A 27,924-nucleotide genomic window follows, 5' to 3' on the forward strand; every position below is an offset into this window, starting at 1 on the left:
GCACGATGACTTGCACAGAAACTTTTTTGTTTGCATGTGTGCATGCATGCATGAATGAATAAATGAATGAATGATACAGGCATGGAGCAGAGTCTATGCAAAGGCCTAGAGGAGGGAGATGCACTGGAGTTCAGATAAAATGTAGAATGAACAAAGGACAGTAACATGAAATCAAGCTGGTAGGGCAGAGTGGAACCAGTCTTGGTGAAGGGCTTTAAATGTCAAAAGGAGAAGACTGCATTGTATCCCAGACACACCAGGGAGAACCTGAAGCCTCCTGAGCAGCAGTTACTGAGCTATGGTTATTTTGATAGCTGTGTTGGAGAACAACTAAGGAGACTACTGCAATAATTCAGGTGATAGGAGCTGAGGGCCAGGAGACGGGAACATTGACAAAAAGATGTTATAAAGGAATAACTGACAATACAGGGCAACTAAATGGCCAATGGAGAGTGAGGAGTCTGAGATAATACAAAAATTGCAAACCTATATGCCTCTGAAGTATTTTTTTTAATGCCATCATAAAAAAGGTTTCAGAATTATTCAAATTATGATAAATGTCTTTTTTTCTTTCATGGAAAGGAGCTTTCAAAAATGACTTTCAACATTAGAAATGCATTTTAATGCTACAATTAGACTACTTCCCAGCACTCTCTCAATGCATGGCATTAGAGCTTGCTGTACTAGTGGCTACTTTCTTTGTCTCTTAGCTGGAACTAAATTGCCTTTCCCTTTTAGTCTTTTCCTCCCAATATACCTAAACTTAAGGCCTAATAATTTAGGAATAAAGTATTTATGAAGATATCAACTGATTAGAGTGTTAGAATCCTGGTACTGAGCCAGGAATATGGTTTTTCTACAAAGTTAAGGAGAGCCAGATTTTTCTAAGAGAAGAGCAAATACTCAGACCTCTTTCCTTCATTACACAGAAATATATATTGAGAATTTGCAAACTAGTGTCAAAATTTACGTACAATATCATATACTTTCAAATCAAAGGCACAAGTTACCAGACATATAGCATACTTACCCAACTTGTGCTACTTCCTTGGGTTTTGGTAAACAGTAAAGATGAACCTTGTAATACTGCCCAGGAAGATAACCAGTTCTTTCTGCAATTATAAAAAATAACCATTTATGCCAAAGATTCTTATAACCTGGAGATTGTGAATTTAAAACATTTTGATAAGCTTATTTCAACATATTTGATTTCCTTTGTAATCCCATATATTTTATTTTATGCTTCTAAAACATTTTTCTGAGAAGGGGTCCACAGGTTTCACCAGAATGCCAAAGGGGGTACATGATACAAAAAAGTTTAAGAATCCTTGACTTATGCCAAATAAAGAACAGTTATTTCATTTTTTTAATGACAGTTTAGCAATTTCACTGGTTGATCAATATGCCTTCATGTAAACATAGTCTACAATCCTAAATCACACAAATAGATGATTACTAATAAAAGTTGCCAGAATTATCTGGAGAAGTATACCATGTGAGAAAGGAATGTATACAGCAGGTCTGTGATGCATGACAGTGTTTTGTCACTAATAATCAAAACACTAATAAAAAAAACCAAACCCTTCATATTTAAATGACACATATTAAACATACCTGACAAGAATTCTTATTCATATTCTTAAAAAAAAAATAAGCTTACCTACACTGTAGACAGGAACAAGTGCCTTAACTTATCCTTTTTAATTCCCTTTTTCTCACAGCAGAGCATTGTAGAGATAATTGGTGCTCCACAAATATGTGCTGGACAACGAAGTTATTATTGCTATTCTCTTATCATTAGCAAATTCCCTCCCTCCCAAAATGTTAAGTAATTAATCCATAAACTTATTAGTCATTTTGCTTTCAGAATTTCAGAGGTTCCCTTAGAAATGCTTAGTCTTCTCTTAATCCCCAAACTTTTCAGAAGGATGCCATCCTTATTTTAAAGTTGGACATATGTAAAATCTGATTATTGAAAGATTAAGCCTATACATTAAGAGTTTAGAAAAGAGAATACTAAGATTTCTCTCTCAGGGATTTATAAGGTAGTGCTGATGAAATTACTTTTTCAGACTTGCTAGAACAGACACTGAAAAAATATTTCATCTGAAAGATCAATGAGAAAAATGGATGAAGATCATACCAAGATAAACAAAAACAATACTCCGACAGATCTGTGATCTCATCCATTAAAATGCTTCAGAAAAGAAATAACAGCCCAGATGACAAACTCTTCTGTAGCCATGTGGTTCTCTAGCAGTCTTCTTCTTTAGGAACCTCTTAGCTATCAAAGTCTGGGACTGGCCTGGCCTGGCCCTAAAATCAAATGAGGGAAAATATCTGGAAGACAAAATAAAAATGGCTCCTTCACACTGGAAAGAGACAGCAAGATGGTAAAGTAGACAGAATGCTGGGCCTGGAGTCAGAAGGACTTGAGTTCAAATACAACCACAGATACTTCCTAACTGTGTGACAAATCACTTAACCTCTGTCTGCTTCAGTTTTCTCATCTGTAAAATGGGGATAACAAATAGCACCTAGTTTCTACGGTTGCTGTAAGGATAAAATGAGATGTTAATAAAGAGTTTCATAAACTATAAAGGACTAAAAATGCAAACTGTTATTAGGATTAATATTATTAAGATTTTAATTAGAACCTAAGTCTTATAGTAATTTAGTTTGCAAGGTTTTCCCTAGTGGGCATTCCCTCCACTCTATGATTAAAAAATTTCCAATTCCTGATTCTCTGTTCCAAACTGTGATTCATAAACACAGTGGGTTAAGTCAGAAATTCAGTTGTTGTCATTTCTCAGTCTTCTCTGACTCTTCATGACTCCATTTGGAGTTTTCTTGGCAAAGATATGGAGTGGTCTGCCATTTCTTTCTCCAGTTCATTTTACACATGAGGAACCTAGGCAAACAGGGTGAAGTGACTTGCCCAGGGTCTCACAGCTAGGAAGTACCTGAGGCCAGATGCATCCTCCTGACTCCAGGCCACAGTCAGAACTTGCCTTTATCCTACTGCTCTGCTCCCTCCGCTGCTGTGCTGAGACCCCACTTCTGCCAATATCACTCAGTAACTTCTACTCCTTTGAGATGCTATCACCCTGCCCAAGTTCCTTGCATATTTATCTATGAAGTTCCATTTTGTTCAATATAGAACTCACTATCTGTTTCCTCTCCACCTCAAGGCCAGCCTCCATCCTGGGTGACTTCAGAAGTCAAACACCCTGGTCTCCAAGTTCATCAACCTCAACTCCCATGACATGTGTCAGTTATGTCTGCACTATCCAACATACCTTAGATCAATAACAAACAGGTTTATCAAGCCTTTGCCCTCAAAAAGCTCATACTCTCAGATAAGACAATACATACACAACGAAGAATATACAAAATAAATAGGAGGTAATTTTTGATAAGAGGTAATAGTTGCTTGAGAGAAGGGGGAACAAGGTCTTCTGGAAGTAAAGTTTAAGTTGACTTTGGAAAGAAGATAGGGACTTGAGAAGGCTGTGCAAAGGAAGTCGTTTCAAGGCATGAGAGACACCTGTGTAAAGGCCCAGAGATGGCAGATGGGATATTGTATAGAAGAAAAGCAAGGTCAGTTTTGATGGTAATGTCTTTACTATACAGTCTAAGGCAGCTAGGTGACACAGTGGATAGAACACTGAGCCTGGAGTCAGGAAGATTCATCTTCATGAGTTCAAATTTGGCCACAGACCCTTACTAGCTGTGTGACCTTGGGTAAGTCACTTAAACTTGTTTGCCTCAGTCTCCTCATCTGAAAATGGGCTGGAGAAGGAAACTGAAAACCACTCCAGTATCCTTGCCAAAAAAAATCCAAAACACAACAAAATGGGGTCATGGAGGGTCAGCCATGTTCAAACAACAATTACAAAGTCTAGAAAGGTAAATACCTTGATTGGAAAGGGCTTCAAACGTCCAGCAGAGGAGTCTGAACTTCTATACTGGAAACACAGAAGTACATTTTTTGAGTATGAAAGTGGTGTGATCATATAGAAGTTGGACTTGAGATGGAGGAGATGGGCAGCAGGGAGGTCAAGTAAGAAGCTACCGTAATAACCCACAAGAGAAGGGATGAGAACCTGAACTAGAAGAGAGTCTGTGGTAAGTGGAAATAAGGGAGCAGATGGGAGACATACTGTAGACAAAGAGCTGACAACAATTAGTAACGGACTGGATACAAGAGACAAGGTAGAGGGAAGTATTAAGGATGACTTAGACAACATCAATCTGGGTGAAGGGAAAGTTGATGATGACCTCAACAAAAACAGGGAATTGAGGAAAATGGAAAAATTGGAGGGAAAGCTCTGTTTGTGTATGATGAGTTTGAAATGCTTAAGGGACAATTAGCTGGACATGTCCAATAGGCAGTTGATGGTGCAATTTTGGAACTAAAGAGTTGCATATCGAGTTGTGAGTCATCTGCATAAAGGTGATTGAACCCAAAGGAAATGATGAAATCACCAATAGTAAGATGGTAGCACAAAAAGAGGGGCTAGGACAATATCCTCAAATACACTCACATAGAGGAGGTCACAGATGATGACCTGTAAGAAGGAAGGAGGAAGCAGACAGTGTCATAAAAATACAAAGAAAATAGGGTATCTGGGTGAGGAGAGTGGTAAAAAGAGTCAAAGATTAGAGGGAGATCAAAAAGGATGAAGACTGAGAAAAGGCCACTGAATTGACAAAGTTAATTCATCGCTAACTTTGTTAGAGAAGTTTCACTTGAAAGATGAGGATGCATCTAGACTGCAGAGGCCTGAGAAATTCTTGTTGAAATTCTTTCATCATAATTTCCTATTCTTTCACTTCCAAGACAATGTGATTCTCCCTAAATCTGCTCTTCATCCTCAAGATCACCTCCCCCCTTCCCTTAATTTTCCTGTTCTCTCCATCTGTCACGCTTGTTCCAATACTCTTGTCATGATTCTGCAGTTAATTAGTTCAAAGAGGCACTTGTACCTGTCTTGAATCCTTGACAACTTGTTCACTGGATGTTCACACACTGCTAATCCTCAGCTCCAGTCACTTTCTCTCATCTACCTTCTTCACTCCTACTTCCAAAAATGAACACTGCAACCTCCAGATCCTTGGCTCCCACTGACTTCTCGATCCCTTGCAATAACCCTACCATTCAAATGAAACTTTTCTCCAATGTTACTAATAAGATCATAATTTTTAACTGAATGACCTATTCTTAGTTTTCACACATCTTGATATCTTCTGCAGCTTGTGACTCTGTGGACTCTTATCTCCTTGAAATTATGCCCTCCCTCAACTTGAGTGATTCTGCCCTCTCCTATTTCTTTTATATATGTGACTGTTCTCAGTTTCTTTTGCTAAATAATCATCAACTGTATGTCCAGTCCCTTGTGTGAATATCTTCAATCTGCTGGTCTCTTTCCTCATAAACTTTCATGGGATCACACTAAAGAGAGGTTTGGATTTGTAGTCAGAAGACCTATGAGACCTTGGACAAGTCAGCTAACTTCTCTGGGTCTCAGATTCCTCATCATGACCAGGGTTTGTAAGGAGACTTCAACATGTATACTGAAATTCCTACATATGAAGGCAGGGGTTGGAATGGAGAGGAAGATTAGGTGACAGGTGCTGAACTAAGGAAAGGAAGAAGACTCACCTGGGGATTGTGTGCGTGTGTGTGTGTGTGTGTGTGTGTGTGTGTGTGTGTATTTGTCTACAGTTAAATGCCAACTCTATCATTCCAGAGGGTGATACAGATGGAACTTCCATCCACCATTACTAGTTTTGTGTGCCAGTGCCAAATAAAACAAATCTAATCTCTCTTACAAACGACAATCCTTAAAATGATTAAGGACAGCTATCATGTTCATATCTATTTCACAAGATCTAAAGTTGAGAGATCTCCTAGACATCTATTCCAACCTCATTTCACAGATGAGGAAATTAAGGAGTAGTGAGATTATGTGACTTGTCCAAAGCCATACAAATTATAAGTGACAGACTGGAATAGGAGCCTTAACTCCACACCCAGTACTGTTTCTACCAAACAAGAATCACAGAATCTAATAACAGAAATATACTTCAATGACCACCCTGCACAACCCATATACCAAATCAACGTACCCTACCACCTACATGAAAAGAGGCCATCCATGAAGACCCCCAAGGAAGGGGAACTCCTCAGCTCTGCAGGCAGTCAATTCCACTTTAGGATGGCTCTAATTGTTAGGAAGTTTTCCCTGACATCAATTTGCCTCTTTTCAACTTTAACCCATTGCTTCTGCTCTCTGGGGACTAAGAGAACAATCTTTCTTCCATATATCTCTGTAAATGCTTAAATGGTAACTATAGTAACTACAGTGCCTTTTTTCTCCAGGCTAAAGATGCCCAGGTCCTATAGCTGGTCTTCACAGACCATGAACTCAAGGCCTCTTCCCATCCTGTCTGCCCTCCTCTGGACATTTCCTGCTTGTCAATGTCTTCTGAAAACCATGGTGATCAACACTGCTCTAGAGAAGGTCTGAGAAAGATGGAGTACAGTGGAATGGTCAGCTCCCTACTCCTGGAAGCCCCGTCCCAATGCCGGCCAGGATTGCATTTTTTGCTGCCCCCTCATGATGCTGACTCATTTTGAATTTGAAGGCTGCTAAAACTCCAAGTCTTTCCACAACAACTAAAATCTATCCATGAAACCCCTATCTTACACTTGTGAAGTTGATTTTTTTTTGGACTCAAGTGTAAGACTTTATATTTAACCATATTTAGTTTCATTTTATTAGATTTATCCTGACAAAATTCTGATTCTATCATCCAGCATGTACGCTATTCCTCTCAACTTTCTGTCATCTGTAAATTTGATAAACATACCAACTACGCTTTTATCCAAATCACTGATAAAAATGGTATACGGCCAAGAACCGCTCCTAGGGGTACTCCAGTGGATATCTCATGTTACAGTAAGACAGACCTGTTAACAAGTAAAATCTTTGAGTCCAGCCATCCAACCATACTGCCTCTTTCAATTTGTATGGCATGATCTTAAGGACCTTCATAAACATGGTCCACTTTTAGCTTTCTTCCTAAAATGTAGGGCCCTGAGCTAAAAATTATATTCAAGACGTCCCCCTACCAGGGCAGAATGCAGCAAAATCACAGCCCCTCTTATCCTAGGTGCTGTGTTTCTCAGTGTGGACTAACATTGAATTTTCTGTGATTTTGCTGCCATCTCTTTCTGATTCACTGAACTTTATAGTCTACTAAATTCTCTGGTCCTGTCAGATGAGCTACCATCTATTGAGATTTCCCCAAATCTGGAATTTGGAGAAACTGATTTTTTTAATTTTTTAAATACAAGTGTAAAATATGACATTTGTCCCTGTTAACAGATCTGGCCCAATGTTCTAGCCTTCTGAGATCTTTGCACATCCTCTCATTCGATACACTAGTCGTCCTTTCTAGCATCGGGCCATTTGCTAATCTGACAAAAACACCATCAATAAATGCTTTAACAATAATAGCAACGATATTGAGCATTTACATAGTAGTGTTTGCAAACCATTTTACAAATATTATCTCACTTTATCCCCCAATCTTGTGAGGTAGATTCCATTATTATTCCCCTTTTACACATGACAGAACTGAAGCAAAGAGAGGTTAAAGGATTGGCCAAAAGAGAACGGGAGCTTGGGTTTTTCTGACTGCAAGTTCAGTGCTCTCTGTCCACTGTACCATCGAGTTGCCTCAATTTTATAACTGGGAACAATAAGTGTATGAGGTAGTTCACCTTGTATCTTGCATTACAACTTTTGTTTTCCTTTTTATTTACATATGCCAGTGTTTAGGGGATGATTTCAGTTAATCACACTTGCACCTAAGTTTGGTTCATAAATGCCTCTGTAATTTTCCTGGATTTAACAACTTTTAAAAATTGGATAATCCACATTATGTGCTTTAGGGTCAATAGAAATAAAATGAAATTAGAAATAATGATGTTGCCTTTCTTTTGCATTTGGGAATGTTATCAAAATTAAAGACAAAAAATATTGTTACATCATCTTCAGAGTCAATTATTGGCATTTTTGATTTCTTGTCTCTTCAAACTTCCCAGTTGTACCAACTTTTACTACAATGGATCTAGGTGCAAATCCATACTTCAAAAAAGTGTTATTATTATGTATTACTGGATACATTCAATGACTTGTTTTTTTTAGGTAATTATTAAGAATTAAAGTCCTGCTGCCTATTCTGCACAATGAATAACTTTATGTTTGTACTTAACTGCCATTTTAACTATTCTTCATGGAACCACAGAGGTTCCTTGAAAATAATTTGGGAAATACTGTTTCATGTAACATCAACAAATATCTACTAAATGCCTGAGCCCAACAGAGTGTTAAGTATAGCGTAAAAATACAAAATGTAAAAACTGTTCTTGACTTACAGGACATACCCAAATAGTGAGTTTGACCCAGAGGTACTAATTTGCTGACCACTGGATTAGACTAAAACAAATGAAACCATTAACTTAATAGACAAAGAGAGTGTGTGTGAGTGTGTGTGTGTGTATGTGTACTTGCATAATACTTGTTTTGATTTCAGAGGATATGGTTTCAATCCCAGCTCACTTATGTACTACCTGTGTGATCTTCGAGGGGTCATTTAATTTCTAGGGGGGCCTAAGTTTCATTATCTCTAAAACAGGGGATGGACTAGATGCCCTTTTAAACCTATGATCTTATGAACAGGACAGAGAAAAAACACAGCTGACATCATTAGGGATGGCTCCATGGATATAACAGAACCCAAAGTGTACCCTGACTATGAATACGTGGAGAAGAAAGGCAAGGTAATCTAGGTAGAGAAAACAGTATGAGAAGATAGGCAAGTAAAACTGAAGGGATCATATGGAGACCAGGTTAGCTGAAGTAGAGGTCCATAATTTTATGTATAAGGAACTTAAACTCAACAAGACTTAAAAAAATCTATTTCCTTTAAACCTGGAAAGACTTGTATGAAATGATTCAGAATTAACTGATCAAAACAAGGAAAGTAATTTATACAATAACAACAATGCTATAAAAACAATCAGCTTTGAAAGATTTAAGAACTCTGATCAATGCAAAGGCCACTAGGTGATACAGTGGATAGAAGGCTTGGAGTAAGAAGAGCTGAGTTCAAATACTGACTGGGACATTTACCAGTTGGACCCTGGGCAAGTTACTTAATCTGACCCTTTGTTTCCTCATCTGCAAAACAGAGAGGATAATAAAAGCTCTATCTCCCAGGGCTGTAGTGAGGATTAAATGAAATAAAATGTGCAAAGTGCTTTTGTAACCTTTAAAGCATTACAGAAATGTTGGCTAATATTATTTTTTGACCAAACAGGATTCCAGTGGAACACTGATGAGCATGTCACCTATCTCTACTTGGTGTGATGAACTTAAGAAGCAGAATGAGACATTTTATGAATATTTGTCACAAAGATTTTGTTTCCCTTTTTTCAACAAAGGGTAGACAAACTGAGAGAGAAAGCGAATGTTTTCCTCTCCCCCATTTCCCACTAAAAAATAGAGAACAGAAAAGAAACAGATAAGCAGAACAGGAACAAATCAAGCAGAACTGTGTTTAAGGTGACATGCTGAATTTATTACACAGGTAAAAAGAAAAGTGAGTTCTACATAACAGATATTTGCAGTTCATGTATAATTCCCTCCCACTATTTCACAATGTATAAGGAAATGTCATTTTATTTGGTGTTCATCAAGTTCAAAATAAAAAAATAAAATCGAAAAATCCCTATTCTCTTTTGTGATTGATTATGACGATCTCCACATCTACTGTACAAATTTAATGTAATATCTAATTCTTCCTCTTCTTTAAGAATAAACAATCCTGCAAGAGTTTTGTCAGCATCTTTTAGGTACTTTCACCTACAAATCAGAGCAATCCAGTAGATTTCAATAGGTTTTATTTCTACCAGTACAATATTTCTCTCTTCCAGTTTAATTATTTCCCAGCATGGTACAGTAGCTAAAAAACAAGTTGTTGGGTCAGGAAGACCCAGGCTCACGACCTGCCTCTGACACACACTGGCTGAGTGATTACAGGAATGTCATTTAATCTTTCAGTACCCCAGGCAACTCTCCAGCACTAAATGACATAAGATAGAAGGAATATCAAAACTGAGTTTCCTACACTAATAAAATCACAGGTATAGACTAAAAAAAATTCTGTCCACTTTTATGGTAATGAGTGATATTTTACATGCCTGCTACTTCTAAAATGGGGCAAATACACTTTGACTCAGTAAAACTAGGCATTTAACTCAAAGAGATAAGAGGGGAAAGACTAGAATGTACAAAAAGATATTCAAAGCAAAAAAAAAAAAAAAAGGAAACAAAGGGGGTGCTCCTTAGTCTGTTGTAGCAAAGGACTGGCAGCTAAGGGGTCAACTGTCATTCTAAGAAGGGCTCAACAAATTGTGGTATACAAATATAATGACATGAAGTCACAAGACCTGGGTCTGTCTCCCCTCTCGCACATGTTACCTGTGTGATCCTCGGCAAATCAGTTCTCTCTCCCCAGGCTTCTTTTCTTCATTTATACAAGGAGGGATCAAAGAAGATCACAGATCTAGAGTCAGAAGGGAAAGGCCATGGAGTCCAAAACCCTCATTCTACAGATGAAGAAGATGAGGCTTAGGGAGCTCAGAGTGGGACTAGATGGCTTCCTTTCTACTTTAGAGCTAAGATCCTGTATTCTGTTTCTAATGCATATCTCTTATTTCCAAGAACACTAATTTTGATGTAATAATTGTTGGTGTCGCAGTCTTAGGATATGTGGATGGTATGTAAGAAAAGCGAAGGTGTTTATAGGAATATGAAATCTAGGGAGTGAAGATAAAAGGAAAGTTTTTAAGGTCATCTATTCCCATCTTCCAGGCAACCCTGCGAACTTTGGGATCAAAGATACTATCTAAACAAAGTAATCAATTTTATTAGACTTATATCAAGGTTGTATTACCTTTAAGAAGTTATATAAAAGATATCCTGATACATCACAATATGGGAAAATTGAAATTCACCAACAAAATTCAAGATTTAGAGGGGAAAAAAGCCAAGTATAACTAAAATCATGAGCTCTGACAATTTTAATAGGCATGAATTCATGTACAAAAAAATACACACTAGTTAACTAATAACTAGTTAAAGTTATTAATTTTTTTTTAAATTTACAGAATAAGTTGTAGCTCAATAAAGCTAAAGGTAACGCTTTTGTTTAAGTGCCGCAGGAAAAAATACTGTCATAAGAGATTAATGAGCATAATTTAAACTCTTTCTTAGTTGAAAAATTTAAAAGTTTTATACCACGTAGGACTTGTTTTTATTTTTGTTTTAGCAAAGACACAAGAGTCGTTTGCCATTTCCTTCTCCAGCTCATTTTACAAATGAGGAGACAGGCAAACAGGGTTCAGTAACCTGTGGAGGGTCACACACTCAGCAATTGTTTGAGGTCATATCTGAATTCAGGAAGGTAAGTCTTCTTGACTCCAGTGCTTTCTCCACCATGCCACCTAGCTGTTTAAGATTAGAGAAGGCCTTTTTAAAAAAAGCCATGATATACAAATGTACTGGAATATTATTGTGCACAAAAAAAATGAGGAATATGAGTAATTCAGAGAAGCACAGGAAGATATAGTCATACTTAAGTAGAGTAAAATAAGCAAATACACAAAACGACCACAACAATGTAAATTAAAAGATCATTATATAGGAAGCCAAATTCTGAGTCACTGAAAACCTAAGAGCCTGGAGAAAAGATAAAAACACAAACCTCCCTCTAACAGAGGCAGGGGATTACTAGGACAGAATGTTGCAGACTTGGTCAAATGTCATCACTGTATTTTCCGTTACAAAGAAGGTTCAATTAGGGGAAATCAGAGGAAAGGAAGGCTGTTTTTTCCACTCAGAAATAACTGTAATGTTAAGATAAAACATGTCAATAAAACAGTTTTAAACTCAACGTTTATATTCTTCTAAAAAGTCTTGGGGTAATTTACTTATAACGACTTTTTTTTTTTTAAATCTAAGCAAAATTTCCACTGGCTTCACCACTTTTGATATACCTAAGAAACGGCAAAGTAGACAGCCCTACTTGTGCTTTGACAATCGCCTTTGGCATTAGAATACTAATTGAGATCATAAAGCCATGCCCAGACTACTGGCATCCTTTTGGGTGTTAGCATCCCTTGTCAGAATGGAAGTTCCTTGAGGGCAGGCAGTGTCTTTCTCGCTGGTAGTATTCATTATCTATTGGCCTCAGCACAATGCCTGGCATATAGTGAGCACTTAATGAAATGCTCATTTCCTTCCTTCCTTCCTTGAAACACAGGAGTAGGTTCTGTACTAAATGAACGTGAGATGACAGTCTAAATCAAAAGATCCAAACAAGTTTAGAGTGCAGGGCACACTAGGACAAGAAAACGTGTTCGGTGTATTAATCACTATGCAGACGATTTTCAATAGATGTTACCCCAGTATCTTCTAGAAACAGAGCAGCTTTAACTATCAACCATAGTATATGTTATATGATTACACAGAACTTCATCTTGAGCTTTGATTTGATAGGACAATGAAAACAGGAAGAGGAAATTTTTTCATTAATTTCATACCAGAATAAAATCTATATAAGCTTATATAATAGAAAATGTATGCTTAAAGAAATGTTTACACTTTATATTAAGAAAAACACCAAAGATTTAGTGCACTTACCTAACTTTTTTCCCATTTTCAGTAATTTTTGTTACATTTAACAATCCGTATTTTTCTTGGCCCTAGAGAACAGAGGAAGACTGATTATAGACATCCATTTCTATCTTCAGCTAACCAGCAATCAAAACAATCTAATACTATTAGTACATATGAGAAGGTTTTGGGGGGGAGAAGGCAGCCCAGGCCTGTGATTCTGTTGGTGTAGGGAGCTCCAGGGAACTCGGAAACTGGAAACAGGGAACTGCTTTTACCAGAAGAGATCAGCAACTGTTCTACAGTCTGGGGCACTGAGAGGTTAATCAACTTGCTCAAGACAACAGGTGGTCTGTGTCAGAGGCAGTATTAGGCACAAGTATCAAAAGCCCAATTACAAAGGATGACTATAACTACAGTTAGTTTTCCTTTCAATTTAATGATTCTGTGACATTTTTTAATTAACATTTTATAATGAGAAAGACTGAAATACAAGCTGATATCAAAAACAAACCCTTCTAAAATAAATCCTTATATCGGGGCAACAAAGAGTTCATAAGATCACAGCTTTCGAAGTGGAAGAGACCTTAGGTCAACCCTTCATTTTATAAGGCCCAGAGGTGTTAGGTGACTGATCTCTTTCAGGTCAGACAGGCAGGAAGGAGTAGACTTGGAATTTAAATTCTCATCCTGTGACTCCAAATTCAGGGCACTTTCCACTTGTATCTCACACAGATGGTTTAAAAGCAGCACTTCCTCTCTGGTTTGGGGAATTTAAGCTACAGCTCTCTCCCTTATCCTTATAAAATACGTTCAGAATTTAGACTTTAGTGTAACAAAAACATCAATACAAATTACAAAGAAGCACAATCAAACTTCCTCATGAAATGAGGATGTCATAGTAAATAATATGACTTTAGGATGTCCCACTAGTTCTCAGTCAATAAACATTTCTTAAGTGCCTACTGTGTTAGGTACTATGCTAATAATGAGATACCCAAAAAAGGCAAAAGAGTCCCTGACCTCAAAGTTCACAATCTAATGGGGGAGACAAGTAAACAGACATGTACAAACAAGTTTCATACACAATAATGAGGAAATAATTAAGAGGGAAAGCCTTTCTGTAGAAGACAGGATTTTTGTTGGGACTTCAAGGAAGCCAATAGGTAGAAATGAGAAGGGAGACCATTCTAGGCACTGAGGATAGAGAAAATGCCTGCAGGGGAGAATTCAAGGAGGCCAGTGTCACTGAAAGAGGGTTTAAGACCTAAGATTAGAAAGGCAGGCTGGGGAAGGACTTGGAACACCAAGTAGAGGACTTAGGAAACCACTTGAAACATGAGTAAAAGGGCAACTTGGTCAAATGCGTGCTTTAGGAAAATCATTCTGGTAGCGGAATGAAGGCTACAGCAGAGGGGGAGAGCCTTGAGGCTACTCCACCAACAGCTATTGTGATAGTCCAGGTGTCAGGTAGTCCAAGTCTCTCAGCTCCCACAGACTATGCGTCTATGCAAATGATTCCTGCATCTATCTAGAGAGCCCTAACCTCTCTTCTATGCTCCATTATCACTGTCACATCATCAACTGCCTCTTAAGATATCTAGAACTGGAAGTCAATATGTCTACAACACAACTCACTACTTTCTTCCCCAAACTCTCTGTTATTCTCAACTTCCTTATTACTTTCAACAGCAACACTATCCTCCCAGGTCCTTAGTGTCACCCTCCACTCCTCACCCATCCTCACCCCATAGACTGCTGCCAGTCTGGTCACTTCCACCTGTACATCTTTTCCTCCACCCTGGGGTAGGCCCTCATGACCTCTCACCTGGACTTTTACAATACTCTGCTGGTTGGTCTCCCGGTCTCAGCTCTCCAACCTACCCTGCACTTGGTTGCCCAAGTGCTCTCCTACTACTCAGGTCTGGCAGAGTCAGGCTCCTACTCAAATTCTAGTGGATCCTATGACATCTAGAGTCCCAAGGAAGTCTTTTATTTGGCCCTTTACACACCAGCCACACCCAGCTATTCTGGTCTTCTCACACTTTACTTTCCCCTCCAGGCACTCTATGATCTGGCAGCAATGGCCTTTTCTACTCCTAGAATGGGACACTCTATGCACCCACTCTTGTGTGTTTTTGCTGGCTGCTCTCTGTACCTGGAATTATTTCCTTCCTCACCTCCACCTCCTGGCTTCCTTCAAGACTTGATAGAAGGATATATGTAACATATACAAAACAAATAGAAGGCAATCTCCAGAGGTAGGGCTATAGTAATTGGGAGAGGAGAAAAGAGAGAAAAGTCCAGAAAGTCTTCATGTAGAAGGCAGTGCTTGAGTTAAGTCTTGAAGGTATTAAGGGGATTCTGACACAGAGGAGAAGAGGGAGAAGACACCAAACATGGTGTGTAGTGGTACCATGCAAAGGCAGAGGGAGCATTCCATGTGTGGAGAAGAATAAGAAGACACATTTGGCCAAACTGAAGGAGGAATGAATTATCGTGAGGCTTGAAAATACGTTGAACTAGTTTGTGAAGGCTTTGTGAATGCCAAATAGAAGCAATCATGTATACTGAGTAAGGTGAGATGGTCAGATGAATCTGAGCTTAAGAAAAACCAAATTTTCCTAAATAAGGCATTCTCAAACCATAGTCAACAATGTAGAAGATGGTTTAGCAAAAGGATCCTCCCACACTGCTACAGCATCACTGAGAAAGGATGGTTGTTTTATCATCCTCCTCCCCCAAAAAAAGGGAAAGAAAGAAAAAAACATTTTGCAATAGTTTAAGTGACATATGACTCGTGCTTGAACTTTTTCATCTGCATTCCCAGCACTTAGCTAAGTGCTTAATAAATGCTTTTTTCATTTGTTCAAATGAAGTTAACTTGTGCTAATGTTTAAGGATGTTTCTTAGTTCACAATGGTAAATAAGAATTTATCAAAATGGATTTTGTTAAGTATTTGAAAGGTTGTCATGTGAAACAGAAATTTGACTTGTTCTTCTTATTTGGGAGGAGGAAAGCTAAGATCAAAAAGTAGAAGTTTCAAAAAAACAGATTCAGGCTTGTCATAAGAAAAAACTCCCTAATGTTTATAACTATCCAAAAGTGAAACGAAGACACAGGTCCCTCTGCACTGACATCCACTTTCTTAGCTATGTCATAGAGGGCAATTTCTGTTCAGGTAAAGACCATCTGAGCTAGGTGACCTCTAGAAGGGAGCTTAGGGATTACCTAATTCAACTCCTTTGTTCTACGGCCACAGACACAAACACTTGAGAGCTTAGTGATGTGCTTCACTAGGGTCACGCTAATCAGTCCCTCTCCCGACGCTGAGATTCTCTGAATGACATCTATGCTGAAAATGCCCTCTCTTAAAAGGTCACCCAAGAACTAGCTTGCCCAAGCCTTCTGTTGTTTTAGGCCTTCTTCACTCTGACCTCTCTGGACAGCCGGACGATGCTACTGACCACATTCTGCAAACTGTTTGCCTTCTTCACTTCAGAAACACGACATGTAATGGCACCTTCTTCATCAACTTTCCGGTCCCCTCAGGTAGTTGTTTCTGCCCTTGGCCCTTTGCTCTCTTCTCTCTCCACTCTGTAACTTGACAATCACATTCCCTTCCACCTCAGCTTCATGCAGATGCCTCTCAGATGGCCAGATCCATACCAACAGAACCAACAAGGCATTTCCCTCTGAGCCTCCCAGCGACCACGTGAGTCTCAGCACATCCCAGACCAAGCTGATTCTTCTAAAGAGACCTGCTCTTCCTTCTCATTTTACTGTCTGTGGCACTACCACTACCATTCATTTGGTTTCCACTGTCAGAAAATTTTATGTTAACTTTGAGACTTTCCTCTCCCTTCTAATCTTATCTGTCTCACTCCTGCAATGTCTCTTACATCTTCTTTCCTCACGACTCCTATGCTACTGCCTCTATGGGCATTCATTAACACCACCATGAAATACTGAAATAATGGCTTCATGACAGGTCTTCTCCCTAGCCGCACACTTTCCTCCACTACATCCTTTACGCTCTTCCCAGGCTAACCTTCCCTACGCAGACAGCTACCTGGTCATGTCACGGCTCTGTCTGCTGAACCACCTTTTACATTTTTGACAATGTTTTGAGCACTCTATTGCTCCTCTTCATGCACTAAATTCTAGCCAAAATCAGTTGCTCTCATTCCCCAAAACATCTGCTGCAGTTTTCTACATCTGCTCCATTCCTGTGCTGTTCTATCTATCTGGAAGGTCTGTTTTTCCACTTCCCAAACTCCTTAAGTTGATAACAATCAAAGCACTTTATTTTCAATGTGTGTATGCACCTATGTATTATCTTGCATTTTCATTATTTTAATATAATAAGCTATTTTTGAGAACTGTCTTTTCTACACTTAAAAGTTTGGTTGTATTTTAACTGCTCTATTATAACAGGTTCAGACCCAAAATATCTAAATATTCTGAATGGACTAATAGTTGGGTAAAAGCTATATTCACTTTCCTTTAAAATGATGGAGCTTTATATGGGATGTCTCAAAAGTCTCAGTGTAGTTTTAAGTTCTAGTAGTTTAAAACTGAACTAAAAGTTTAAGTCTGTTAAGCCTGAGGCTGCAATATCATTTTGTCACATTACTTGTTTCTTGGCACTAGCACATCCCAAATACAGAGGAAATGCTTCTCATCTCTAAACAGGAGGACTAGGAGAGAGAAAAGAGTCATTTTATTTTTAAGAGTATTTACTACAACTTTTTATATTTATGAAAAAACTGAATTAATAAGAATGTAGCAAAGCAAAAAAGTTAATTAGTAAATTAAATTATGTACCTCCCATATTCTATACAAACATAAGAATTTTTTAAAGGAATTTCTTGGTCCTTTTAATATATTTAGAATTAACAGAAGTGTTATTAAACACATCAGTGGAGTTCATGACATAAGGTCTAAATACACTCTAAGCATTGTACTTTAAAGAAAATAATCTGCTATTTTATGATTAAAATTAATTAACTAGAATGTACTTCTCATGGCTATTTGCATACTAACTGTGGCTTGGTGCTTTGGTGAAGAGGGAGAAGACTCATTTTCTGGAAAGCAGGGCTTTGTGGAAGGTGGAGATTCCTACAAAATAAAAATAAGCAACGCAAAAAGTTATTCTGCTGTAGAATTTTATTTCTTCCTCTACTAACCAGACTGAGGGAATAAAAGAAGGAAAGTTAAGGATCTCTTTCATTCTCTTTCATTTTAAAATTCCCTGTCTATAATAAAAACCTTAAAAATTTGATTTTGAACCAAATATATTAAACTACAGATTTTACAAAAATATTTACTAATGGAGATTTCTTTCAGACCAATCAGATACATGAATGTGAGGTGATCAGAAGACTACAGAGAGATTTAGAAGCTGAAAGAGACGTTAGAAGACGTATGGTTCACCCCCTCCTCTTACAGGTAAGCAATCTGAAGTCCAGAAAGGCAAAAAGACTTAGCCAGCATCACACATGAAAGAAGTAATGAGGGTTAGGATCTAACTTAGGTCCTAGAATTTGAAGTTTGACTCTGATTAACGTTATTGCACAGGAATTACAACACACCATATATCTGTCATAAACATACTCAAAATAGATAAGAATATAAGGATTCATTGGTCAGTTATATCTAGTAATAAATAATATTCACAATACTAATCTGACCTAGACCTGGTAGATATGAAAACATAGAACTATCAAATATATACACATATATGTAAAAATTTAAATCACAATGCTGTTAACATATAAAGTAATTTGCAATTAAACAACACAATTTTCAATGACTACAAGTCTAGAAAATGAGGAGAATCATAAGGAATAAGCTTCTCATTTAAGTATCAGTTATTTAACACCAAAACAAAACACTGCATACTAAAGAACAGGTAAATCATCTAACAGCTTGGGGAAAAACGTGGCAGTTGTCTTTAAAGTCACTTTGCCTGACCAATATAAAAAGAGGTATCCAATCCCTTATACTATAGATCCTCAAGGAGACTATTTCACAGAGAACAAGATGAAAGGGGATCAAGCACTTCTGAATTCTAGATTTTATTCTGTCATTGACATTCCTGTCTGTCCTTTTCCACTCCCTTAATAGTTAACAGACTAATAAGTGTATTGGCATAAGTTTTGGTAAAAACAGATCAAAATTTTTTAAACTAAGAATTACATATTTTTACAGTATTTACTGTGATAGTTTAACATTCATCTATCATTTAAACATTACTATATTTTCCTACGCTGATAAATTATCAAAGCTTCCAGCACCGTGTAACAGAAAAAGCGCCTGATTGGAGTCAAGTCAAGAAAATTGAAGGAGGGGGCAGGAAGAGACTTGGTAACTTCTAGCTCTAAGCCTATAATCCTCTGAGATTCTAACTGTATAACAAAATTACTGTTACAGTGTTCTTTGAAAAACTGGAGGGGATGTAGTCTATTAAACTGGATTTTTGACGTACTGCTTTAATCAAAATGTTATCTGGACAAGTGAATATACTCCTTTGTATGGGGAAGAACCCAGAGCTCTGAGTCTATAGGATTATATAGGTACAATCAATAAGTATTTACTAAACGCTGTTCTAGGCACTGTGCTAGATGCAGCACAAAGTACAAAAAATGAAACAATCCTTGCTCTCGATGTGCTTACATTGTAATGGGGGAGACAACAGTACATATAAAAGTTATATATTGTAAAAGCTCATAAAAACAAACATATAAAATAGCTAAATAAAAGGTAGTTTTGGAAGAAAGGCACTTGCATTTGGGGGGATCATATAAGGCTTTATCCAGAAGATGGGGTGACTAAGTAGCATTTTACAGAAGAGGAATAGTGTGAGGGGAGGCATTTCTAATGCAAAGGAAGATGGAGTGTCATGGATGAGGGCTGGATCACAGAGCTGAAGAGGGGGAGAACTTTGTCCCCTGAGACTGGAAAGTCGAGCTGGGGCCAGATTGTGAAGGGCTTTAAAAGCTAAATAAAGAAGTTTATATTTTATCCAAGAGTTAACAACATTAGACAGTTTTATATCTTTTCCCCTCGGTTTTCTTATTGGCTACCACTGGAAGAATGGAAAGGAAAGCCAGATAAGAAAGAGATCTAAAGGGTATTGAAGATTCACAAACCAAAAACCAGCACACAAATGCTTGAAACAGAATTGTATTTCTGAAAAATTAACTGTTAAAATCAAGTATTAGTGTATAGACAAAAATTTAAAATATTAGAGAGGAAAGTTGAAAATAGGACCTCTGATAGTTGGAGTAATTCTGAGTAAAAAAATGCAAACATCATCTAACAACCAGGTTAGGAAATAAACTAACATTTGTTTTTCATATAGTTATTACAAGTACCTAGTATTACAGTATTTTGACTCACCTTCAGTAAAAATTCGTTAGTCATATTACTTAAAGCAATTTCTCTGTGTGTTTGTACACAAACCCCTGAAGCCTTGTATTCAAAGCCTCAAAGTCAGTAGGGGCCCATTAGCTAAAAAACATATCCAATAAACAGATGATAATTAAGCAAAAGACTGAACAATCCTAGAATTGGATTGTAGACAGAAACAGACTATCTTCTTTTATATTATGTTATGTTTTGTTTTATGGTTCCCCCATTCATTTTAATTCTTCTATGCAATATGAATGTACGTGTAGAACATATGTAAGATTGTACGCTGTCTCGGGAAGGGGGTGAGGAGGGAGGGAGAAATAAGAGGGAGGGAGTGGAAAAAAATCTAAGATATATGGAAGTGATTGTCGAACACTGAAAACAAATAAAATAATTCAATTTAAAAAAAAAGATTGAGCAATCCTGCATAAAGTACTTTTATACAAAGGAAAAACCCCACTACTATCAATAAATAAGCTCTGAATTTAGTATAACTCTGAAAGACAGTTTCTTGTCATGCTTTTGGTACTCCTACATTTAAGATACTTTTTTTTCAACCTCTGTATTCAAAACAGGTAAAAACAAAATAGAAAGAATTATTTGCAATTGCTCTAAGCAGCAAACACAAACAGACACAAACAGATACGGACTAGGACAAAAGAAAGAAATCAAAAGAATTTAAGAAATACATTTTTTGGTTTAAGGCCTTTTTGAGGTCTTATATAAATATGTATACTTTTTTCTAATTAAGAAAAAATGAGTATAGAGATACTTTACTATAGATTCTATACTATGAGGTTAAAAAGATCATTTTGTCTTTCAACTACGTGGTGCTCAGGTGCTTATATAAGCCTCTTGCACAGAATGTTAAAAAGTTCTAACTGGTTCCGCAAAATTAAGCGGAATTACCTGATAAAAACACATTTATTTTGGAAATGCCCTGGAGGCTGAAATTGTTAACAATTTCACAAATTCAAATTACACTAACATGATACTAAAACAAATCCACAACATCAAAAAGTTCAGAATTTCACAACTTTGCTAAATTCAGTAGCATATTATCTTAATCAAGTAAAGACATTACATAAATTTCTATGCTTCATTATTTTGCATTATTGAGCTATCTTATAAATAAATTATGTCATTGAGCAGGTACTATATATACTCGAACAAAGTTTCATCAATAAATCGTTGAATATTAAGCCATTAGTACACGCTTAGAACCACGGTAAGCGCCAGAACAAAAGTGAACTAGTCCTTGCACTTGGGAAACTTATATTCTAATGAGACAGATAAACATATAAGCACATACAGAACATATACAAAATGAGTACAAGAAACGTGAATTTTTCAGTCATCTAGAAAACTATTAAATAGCCAACTCTTTATTACCAACGCAAACAACAGAGACTAATGGGTGGGAAAAAATGTAGTAGAGGCCATCAAAAATGACAATGGACTTGCAAATGTTCCAATAGTCACGTGTGTATATATATACATACACATGTGATAGTCTGAAAATTCATAGCAATCCTTCCAAATAAAAAACTGATTCAGAATAAGGGAGAACTTTTCCAGCTTTCCTATCTCTGGCTCAATGACTCTTCATGCTCCCTATCTGATGCCAGAGTTTCGAAGCTTCGTACTTCAGAATAATGAGAAGAACTAGCCCCAGGGCAGCTGCTTTTCCCACCACTACAGATCCTTTTTTTCTCCTGGTTGTCCAAACTTTATCAGGAATGGAAATAACCAAATATATTGTTTTAAAAGATTCACTACTAATTTGTAGGCAAAAAAAGGAGTGTTGGGTATTTAAAAAAAAAAAATAGACAAGAATGAACCATGTCAGCAAAGGAAATCATCAGCTATTTGGTTTAACCACATCAATGATAACACCTCAAAAAGATAATCACAGACAAGCCAGTAATTGATTCTATGACAATGAAAGAAACTTAATAAACCTGCTCCAAAGCAAACTGTTAATCCTCCCAAAAAAAATACCTTCTAAAACATGAACAATATGTAACTGGTTATATTACTCATCATACAGATGAAAATTAAAAGTTAGTCCAGAAGAACAGAGTATAACAAAAGTCATAGTGGATGATAGCTTAAAATTCCATTAAGACTTTTGGAATACTGTATATTACAAAGTAAATAACTGATTTTCATGAAACAGACACTATATGAGATAAATATAATCCATTTGTAATACCATGCACAAAGAACTTGCCAAAATTCTCACCAGTTCCTTCAAATATTCCTACCTTGTCATTGGTGTCTAATACAATCGTGCTGTGCCTCCACTTTGTTAATACTATTGGATCCTGTAGCCTCCTGTCCAGGCTCCTACTTTTAATTATTTCTCTTTGCTGCTGTGAAGCATTATACTAAAGAAAACAAAATATTCATTATAAGTAATAGAAACAGAAATAGTACTCTGACATAATAAAAACCAGATGAGGATACATGTGTGTTGCTCTAAGAAGGTAATTTTATTAATCACAAATCAGAATAAACTACTTAATTCATCTGAGTCTCAGTTTCTTAATCTGTAAAAGGATGAGGCTAGATTAGATGGTCTCTAAGGGCCCTTCCAGATCTACAATTCTAGGAAAGGCTCTTATTTTTTTAACTTAGCTTTGAAAAACATACACACAAGGACATAACCAATAGCCTTGTGTTCTTTTTTCTTTTTCTCTTGAAGCCCAAACACATGATGGTTTGTTTCTTTGAAGTAGCAAACAGGAGCTTGTCTAATGGGTAATGGTAGTGCTTGACACTGCCATGAATGCATGGAAAACTGATGTGTGACTTCCAGCTCCAACCTCCTATTTACCAATCTGGGCACACAGCCAATCCACCTCCAAATACAGTAGATGAGTTGGGGTTCTCTATATTATGGCTTGTCAGCAGCAAAACCCCAAAAAACCCTACTCATAATACCTTCCCTTAGGAAGGAACACTACTATTATTCACTAAGCAAAACCACAGAAAAGGACACATTTCCACAGATGCACAAAATGGAATATAGCATGTTTTCCAAAAAAAACTTTTTTAAAAATAATTTTCTTTAAGGAAAAAAAGGTGTTTAGTTACGGCAACAAATTCCAACCTTGATTGGTTCATTGAACTAATAGGATAAAGTTTTCCCGTACTTTGATACAACTGTTAGTGCTGAAATATAAATACAGAAAAGGCTCCAGGTATTTAGATAATGAAAAGAGATTACCACTGAGTTCTATGCAAAGGGTTTCATTTAAGTACAAATTGTTTATGTCAAAAGAAAACTATATAGCTAAAGAACTAATATAGCTAACTATAATTTTACTAATATTTTTAACTTCTCATAACACTATACCAAATGAAAATTATGATTTTTTTACATTTAATGATAATATCTAGCATTTATAGACTACTTAAAAATTTACAAAGCACTTTACAAATATTATCTCATTTGATCCTCACAATAACCTTAGGAGTTAAGGAGTTATTATTATCCTAATTTTACAGATGAGGATACTAAGTCAGGCAGGTCAGACTTGCCCAGGGTCGCCCAATTTGTAAGTGTCTGAAGCTGGATTTGAACTCAAGTCTTCCTGACTCTAAGACCAGCATTCTAGCCACTGTACCACTTAGTTACCCTACTAAGCAATTTTACAATAAAATACTTTCTGAACATTTTTTTTGTCACTGGCATCTCTCAATTCAACCCCACTATAGCTAAATAATAAAAAAAAATCCTGAGCATCTAGAGATGTAACTTTAATTTGGAAAGACAAAGTGTAGAAATATTCCAATTATAATAAAACCAGTTTACGTTCTAGAATTAAACATCCACTGATAACTTCTTTTCCTAATGTATCCTACTGATTTATTTTTAATATCACCATCATTTACTGCCAGTATTCCCCCCCCTCCTCAAGAGCCATCTCACATAACAAATAATATTTTTAAAGATAAAAAAGAAAAAGAGGAAAAACTCTGCTTAATTGATGATACATCAAAAAAAGTGTGGAAAAATGTGCAATGTGCAATGTGCAGCACTTGCAGCCCTCCCACCTTTGCAAACAATGAAGCTCTCCTCTCTAAATTCACATAGCTACTATCTAAGCCCAGGACCTCATTATACCATCTAAACAACTGAACTAGTCTCCATCACTGAGCTCTGTTTCCAGTCTCTTTCTTCTCTAATTCATCCTCAATTCCACTGTCAAATTGATATTCCTAAAGCACAGATCTGAACACTTTAACTTCTCTGCTTAAAAAGCTTCTATCAGACCAGAAGGGGGCGAAGCCAAGATGGCAGAGTAGAAGGTCAGACTTGCTCTAACTCTACCCCCATATCCCATAAAATACCTGTAAAAAATGATTCTAAACAAATTCTAGAGCAGCAGAAGCCACAAAATGACAGAGTGAAAGAGATTTCCAGCCAGACAGCCTGGAAAGTCGATAGGAATGGTCTCTCGTACTGGGCTCAGAGTGGAGCACAGCCCAGCCTTGGCCATACAGTGTGCGCCTCAGACAGGATTAGACAAGGTTTCAGGGCATGGAATCACGGTTGGTAGCTGAGGTTCCAAAATTTTTCAACCCACAATTGCCAAAGACAGCTTCAAAGGTCAGTAAGAAAGCTCTTTCACCTGGATAAGAAGGGAGCAGGGTCTGGCACTAGCCCCAGCCCCAGTGCAGTGACAGTCACTTTTGGAGCCCTCAGCCTAAAGATCCTGGGGGAAATGAGCCACAGATCTGGGTCTCAGTCTTGAGTGGTGGTCCTCGGGTGAGGAGGAGCACTGGCATGGTGGAGCTGGTGGAGGTGCTGGAGAGGGAATCCTACTCACAGATCTTGGGCAGAAAGGAGTACTTGTAGTGGCCCCCAGAGCAGAGCACAGGCCAGGAGAGGAGTAAACACCTCTTCCTTGATTGTGCCTCCTTGGAGGAACTGAGAACTAACAGGTCCCTAGAGTATACCCTCCCCTTGACAAAGGACTCAAAAGCCAAATAACTGGCTGGAAAAAAATGCCCCAAAAAGGGGGGAAAACAAAACTATAGAAGTCTGCTTTCTAGGCAAAAAGGTATTTTCTTCCATCCTTTCAGATGAGGAAGAACAAAGCATACTATCAGAGGAAGACATCAAAGTCAAGGCTTCTGCATCCAAAACCTCCAAAATAAATATGCAATGGTCTCAGGCCACGGAAGAGCTCAAAAAGGATTTTGAAAATCAATTTAGATAGGTAGAGGAAAAACTGGGAAGAGAAATGAGAGTGATGCAAGAAAAGCATGAAAAACAAGTCAACAGTTTGCTAAAGGAGACCCAAAAAATGCTGAAGAAAATAACACCTTGAAAAATAAACTAACCCAAATGGTAAAAGAGGCCCAAAAAGCCAGTGAGGAGAAGAATGCTTTAAAAAGCAGAATTAGCCAAATGGAAAAGGAGGTTCAAAAGCTCACTTATCAAAACAGTTCTTTAAAAATTAGAATGGAGCTGATGGAAGCTGATGACTTTATGAGAAATCAAGAAATTACAAAACAAAACCAAAAGAATGAAAAAATATAAGACAATGTGAAATATCTCACTGGAAAAACAACCCTCCTGCAAAACAGATCCAGGAGAAACAATTTTAAAATTATGGGACTACCTGAAAGTCATCAAAAAGAGCCTAGACATCATCTTTCATGAAATTATCAAGGAAAGCTGCCCTGATATTCTAGAACCAGAGGGTAAAATAAATATTGAAAGAATCTACCAATCACCTCCTGAAAGAGATCCCAAAAGGAAAACTCCTAGGAATATTATAGCCAAATTCCAGAGTTCCCAGGTCAAGGTAAAAATACTGCAAGCAGTCAGAAAGAAACAATTCAAGTATTGTGGAAATACAATCAGGATAACACAAGATCTAGTAGCTTCTACTTTAAGGGATCAAAGGGCCTAGAATATGATATTCCAGAAGCCAAAAAGAACTAGGATTAAAACCAAGAATCACCTTCCCAGTAAACTGATATAACACTTCAGGGGAAAAAATGGTCATTCAATGAAATAGAGGACTTTCTTGATGAAAGTATTCTTGATGAAAAGACCAGAGCTGAATAGAAATTCTGACTTTCAAAGACAAGAATCAAGAGAAGCTGAAAAGGTAAACAGGAAAGAGAAATCATAAGGGACTTACTAAAGTTGAATTGTTTACATTTTCCTACATGGAAAGATAATATTTGTAACTCTTGAGACTTTTCTCAGTGTTTGGGTAGTTGGAGGGATTATATACATGTAGACAGAAGGCACAGGGTGAGCTGAATAGGAAAGCATGATATCTGAAAAAATAAAATTAAGAGGTGAGAGAGGAATATACTGGGAGGAGAAAGGGAGAAATAGAATGAGGCAAATTATTTCTCATAAAAGAGGCAAGAAAAAGCTTTTTTAATGGAGGGGAAAAGGGGGAAGTGAGAGAGGGAAAAGTGAATCTTACTCTCATCACATTTGGCTTAAGGAGGGAATAACGTGTACACTCAATTTGGCATGAAAATCTATCTTATACTACAGGAAAGTAGGGGTGAAGGGGATAAATGGGAAGTGGGAGGTAATGATAGAAGAGAGGGCAAATGGGAGGAGGGAGTAATTAGAAGTTAACACTTTTGGGGAGGGACAAGGTCAAAAGAGAAAACAGAATAAATGGGGGGCAAGATAGGATGGAGGGAAATATAGTTAGTCTTTCACAATATGACCATTATGGAAGTCTTCTGCAATAACTACACATGTATAGCCTCTATTAAATTGCTTGCCTTCTCAGTGGGGACGGGTGGGGAGGGAGTTTTAAGAATGAATGTTGAGAATTGTTTTAACATGCAACTGGGAAATAAGATATACAGGTTATGGGGTATAGAAATCTATCTTGCCCTACAAGAAAAGAAAGAAGATGGGGATAAAGGAAGGGAGGGGTGTGATAGAAGGGAGGGCAGATTGGGGGAAGGAGTAATCAGAATGCACGGTGTCTTAGGGTGGGGAGAGGGGAGAGATGGGAAGAAAATTTGGAACTCAAAATCTTGTGGAAATGAATATTGAAAACTAAAAATAAATAAATAAATCTTTTTAAAATTAAAACTAATAATTAAAAAAAGCTTCAGTCAGTGACTCCCAAATGCATCTAAGATCAAATACAAACAACCTCTCTATTTGGTATTTAAAGCACTTCCCCATCTGGCTCTAATAACTTCTAGAATGATTTCACAGTACTTCCTTTAACATGCTATTTTCTACCCAAACCAGACTATTTGTTATTCTCCATTCAAAGCATTCCATTTTCTCAGTCTGTGCCACAGCCCATTTCCCCCCACATCTCCTACAAAATTTCTATGTATACAAATCTTTTTTGTATTTTTATCTATGAACATATTGTTCCTTCAGCAGACTACAAACTCTTTGAGGACAAGGACTGGTTTACTGTTCTTTGAAAGGTCCTCCCTCCCCACCAGTATCCTGTTAACAAAAGAATTTAATATTTATACCTTTAGTACTACATGAACAATGCTTTTACAGAACTTGATGAAATAATAAAATTTAAAATATCAAAATAAAATATCAAAAATAAAAAATCTAAAATATCAAGGGAAATGATGAAAATAAGTAAAGATGAAGAAGGAACAACATACTTCCAAATGTTAAACTGTATTATAAATACAGTCATCAAAACCAGCTGGTATTGATTCAAAAATAGAGATGGACTGAAGGAACAAGCCAGACAAGGGACAATAGAAACAATGGAA

The 27,924-nt window shown here is 37.2% G+C and overlaps 1 protein-coding gene across 7 annotated transcripts in view; it reads right to left on the minus strand.

Moving 5' to 3' along the window:
* ARHGAP12 (Rho GTPase activating protein 12) overlaps window positions 1-27,924 on the minus strand; it is a 128,522-nt gene that overhangs the window by 25,648 nt on the left and 74,950 nt on the right. For 4 of the 7 annotated variants that reach the window (XM_072651933.1, XM_072651929.1, XM_072651930.1 and 1 more), the window contains 4 exons: window positions 22,437-22,559; window positions 17,800-17,874; window positions 12,780-12,841; window positions 1,031-1,112 (listed from right to left, as the gene is read on the minus strand). In XM_072651933.1, the coding sequence (XP_072508034.1) occupies window positions 1,031-1,112; window positions 12,780-12,841; window positions 17,800-17,874; window positions 22,437-22,559 (342 nt within the window). The remainder of the gene's footprint in view (window positions 1-1,030; window positions 1,113-12,779; window positions 12,842-17,799; window positions 17,875-22,436; window positions 22,560-27,924) is intronic. The other 3 variants (XM_072651936.1, XM_072651932.1, XM_072651935.1) reach the window with 2 other exon arrangements.

Source organism: Notamacropus eugenii, chromosome 3, assembly GCF_028372415.1.
Source record: "Notamacropus eugenii isolate mMacEug1 chromosome 3, mMacEug1.pri_v2, whole genome shotgun sequence".
Classification (NCBI taxonomy): Eukaryota; Metazoa; Chordata; class Mammalia; order Diprotodontia; family Macropodidae; genus Notamacropus; species Notamacropus eugenii.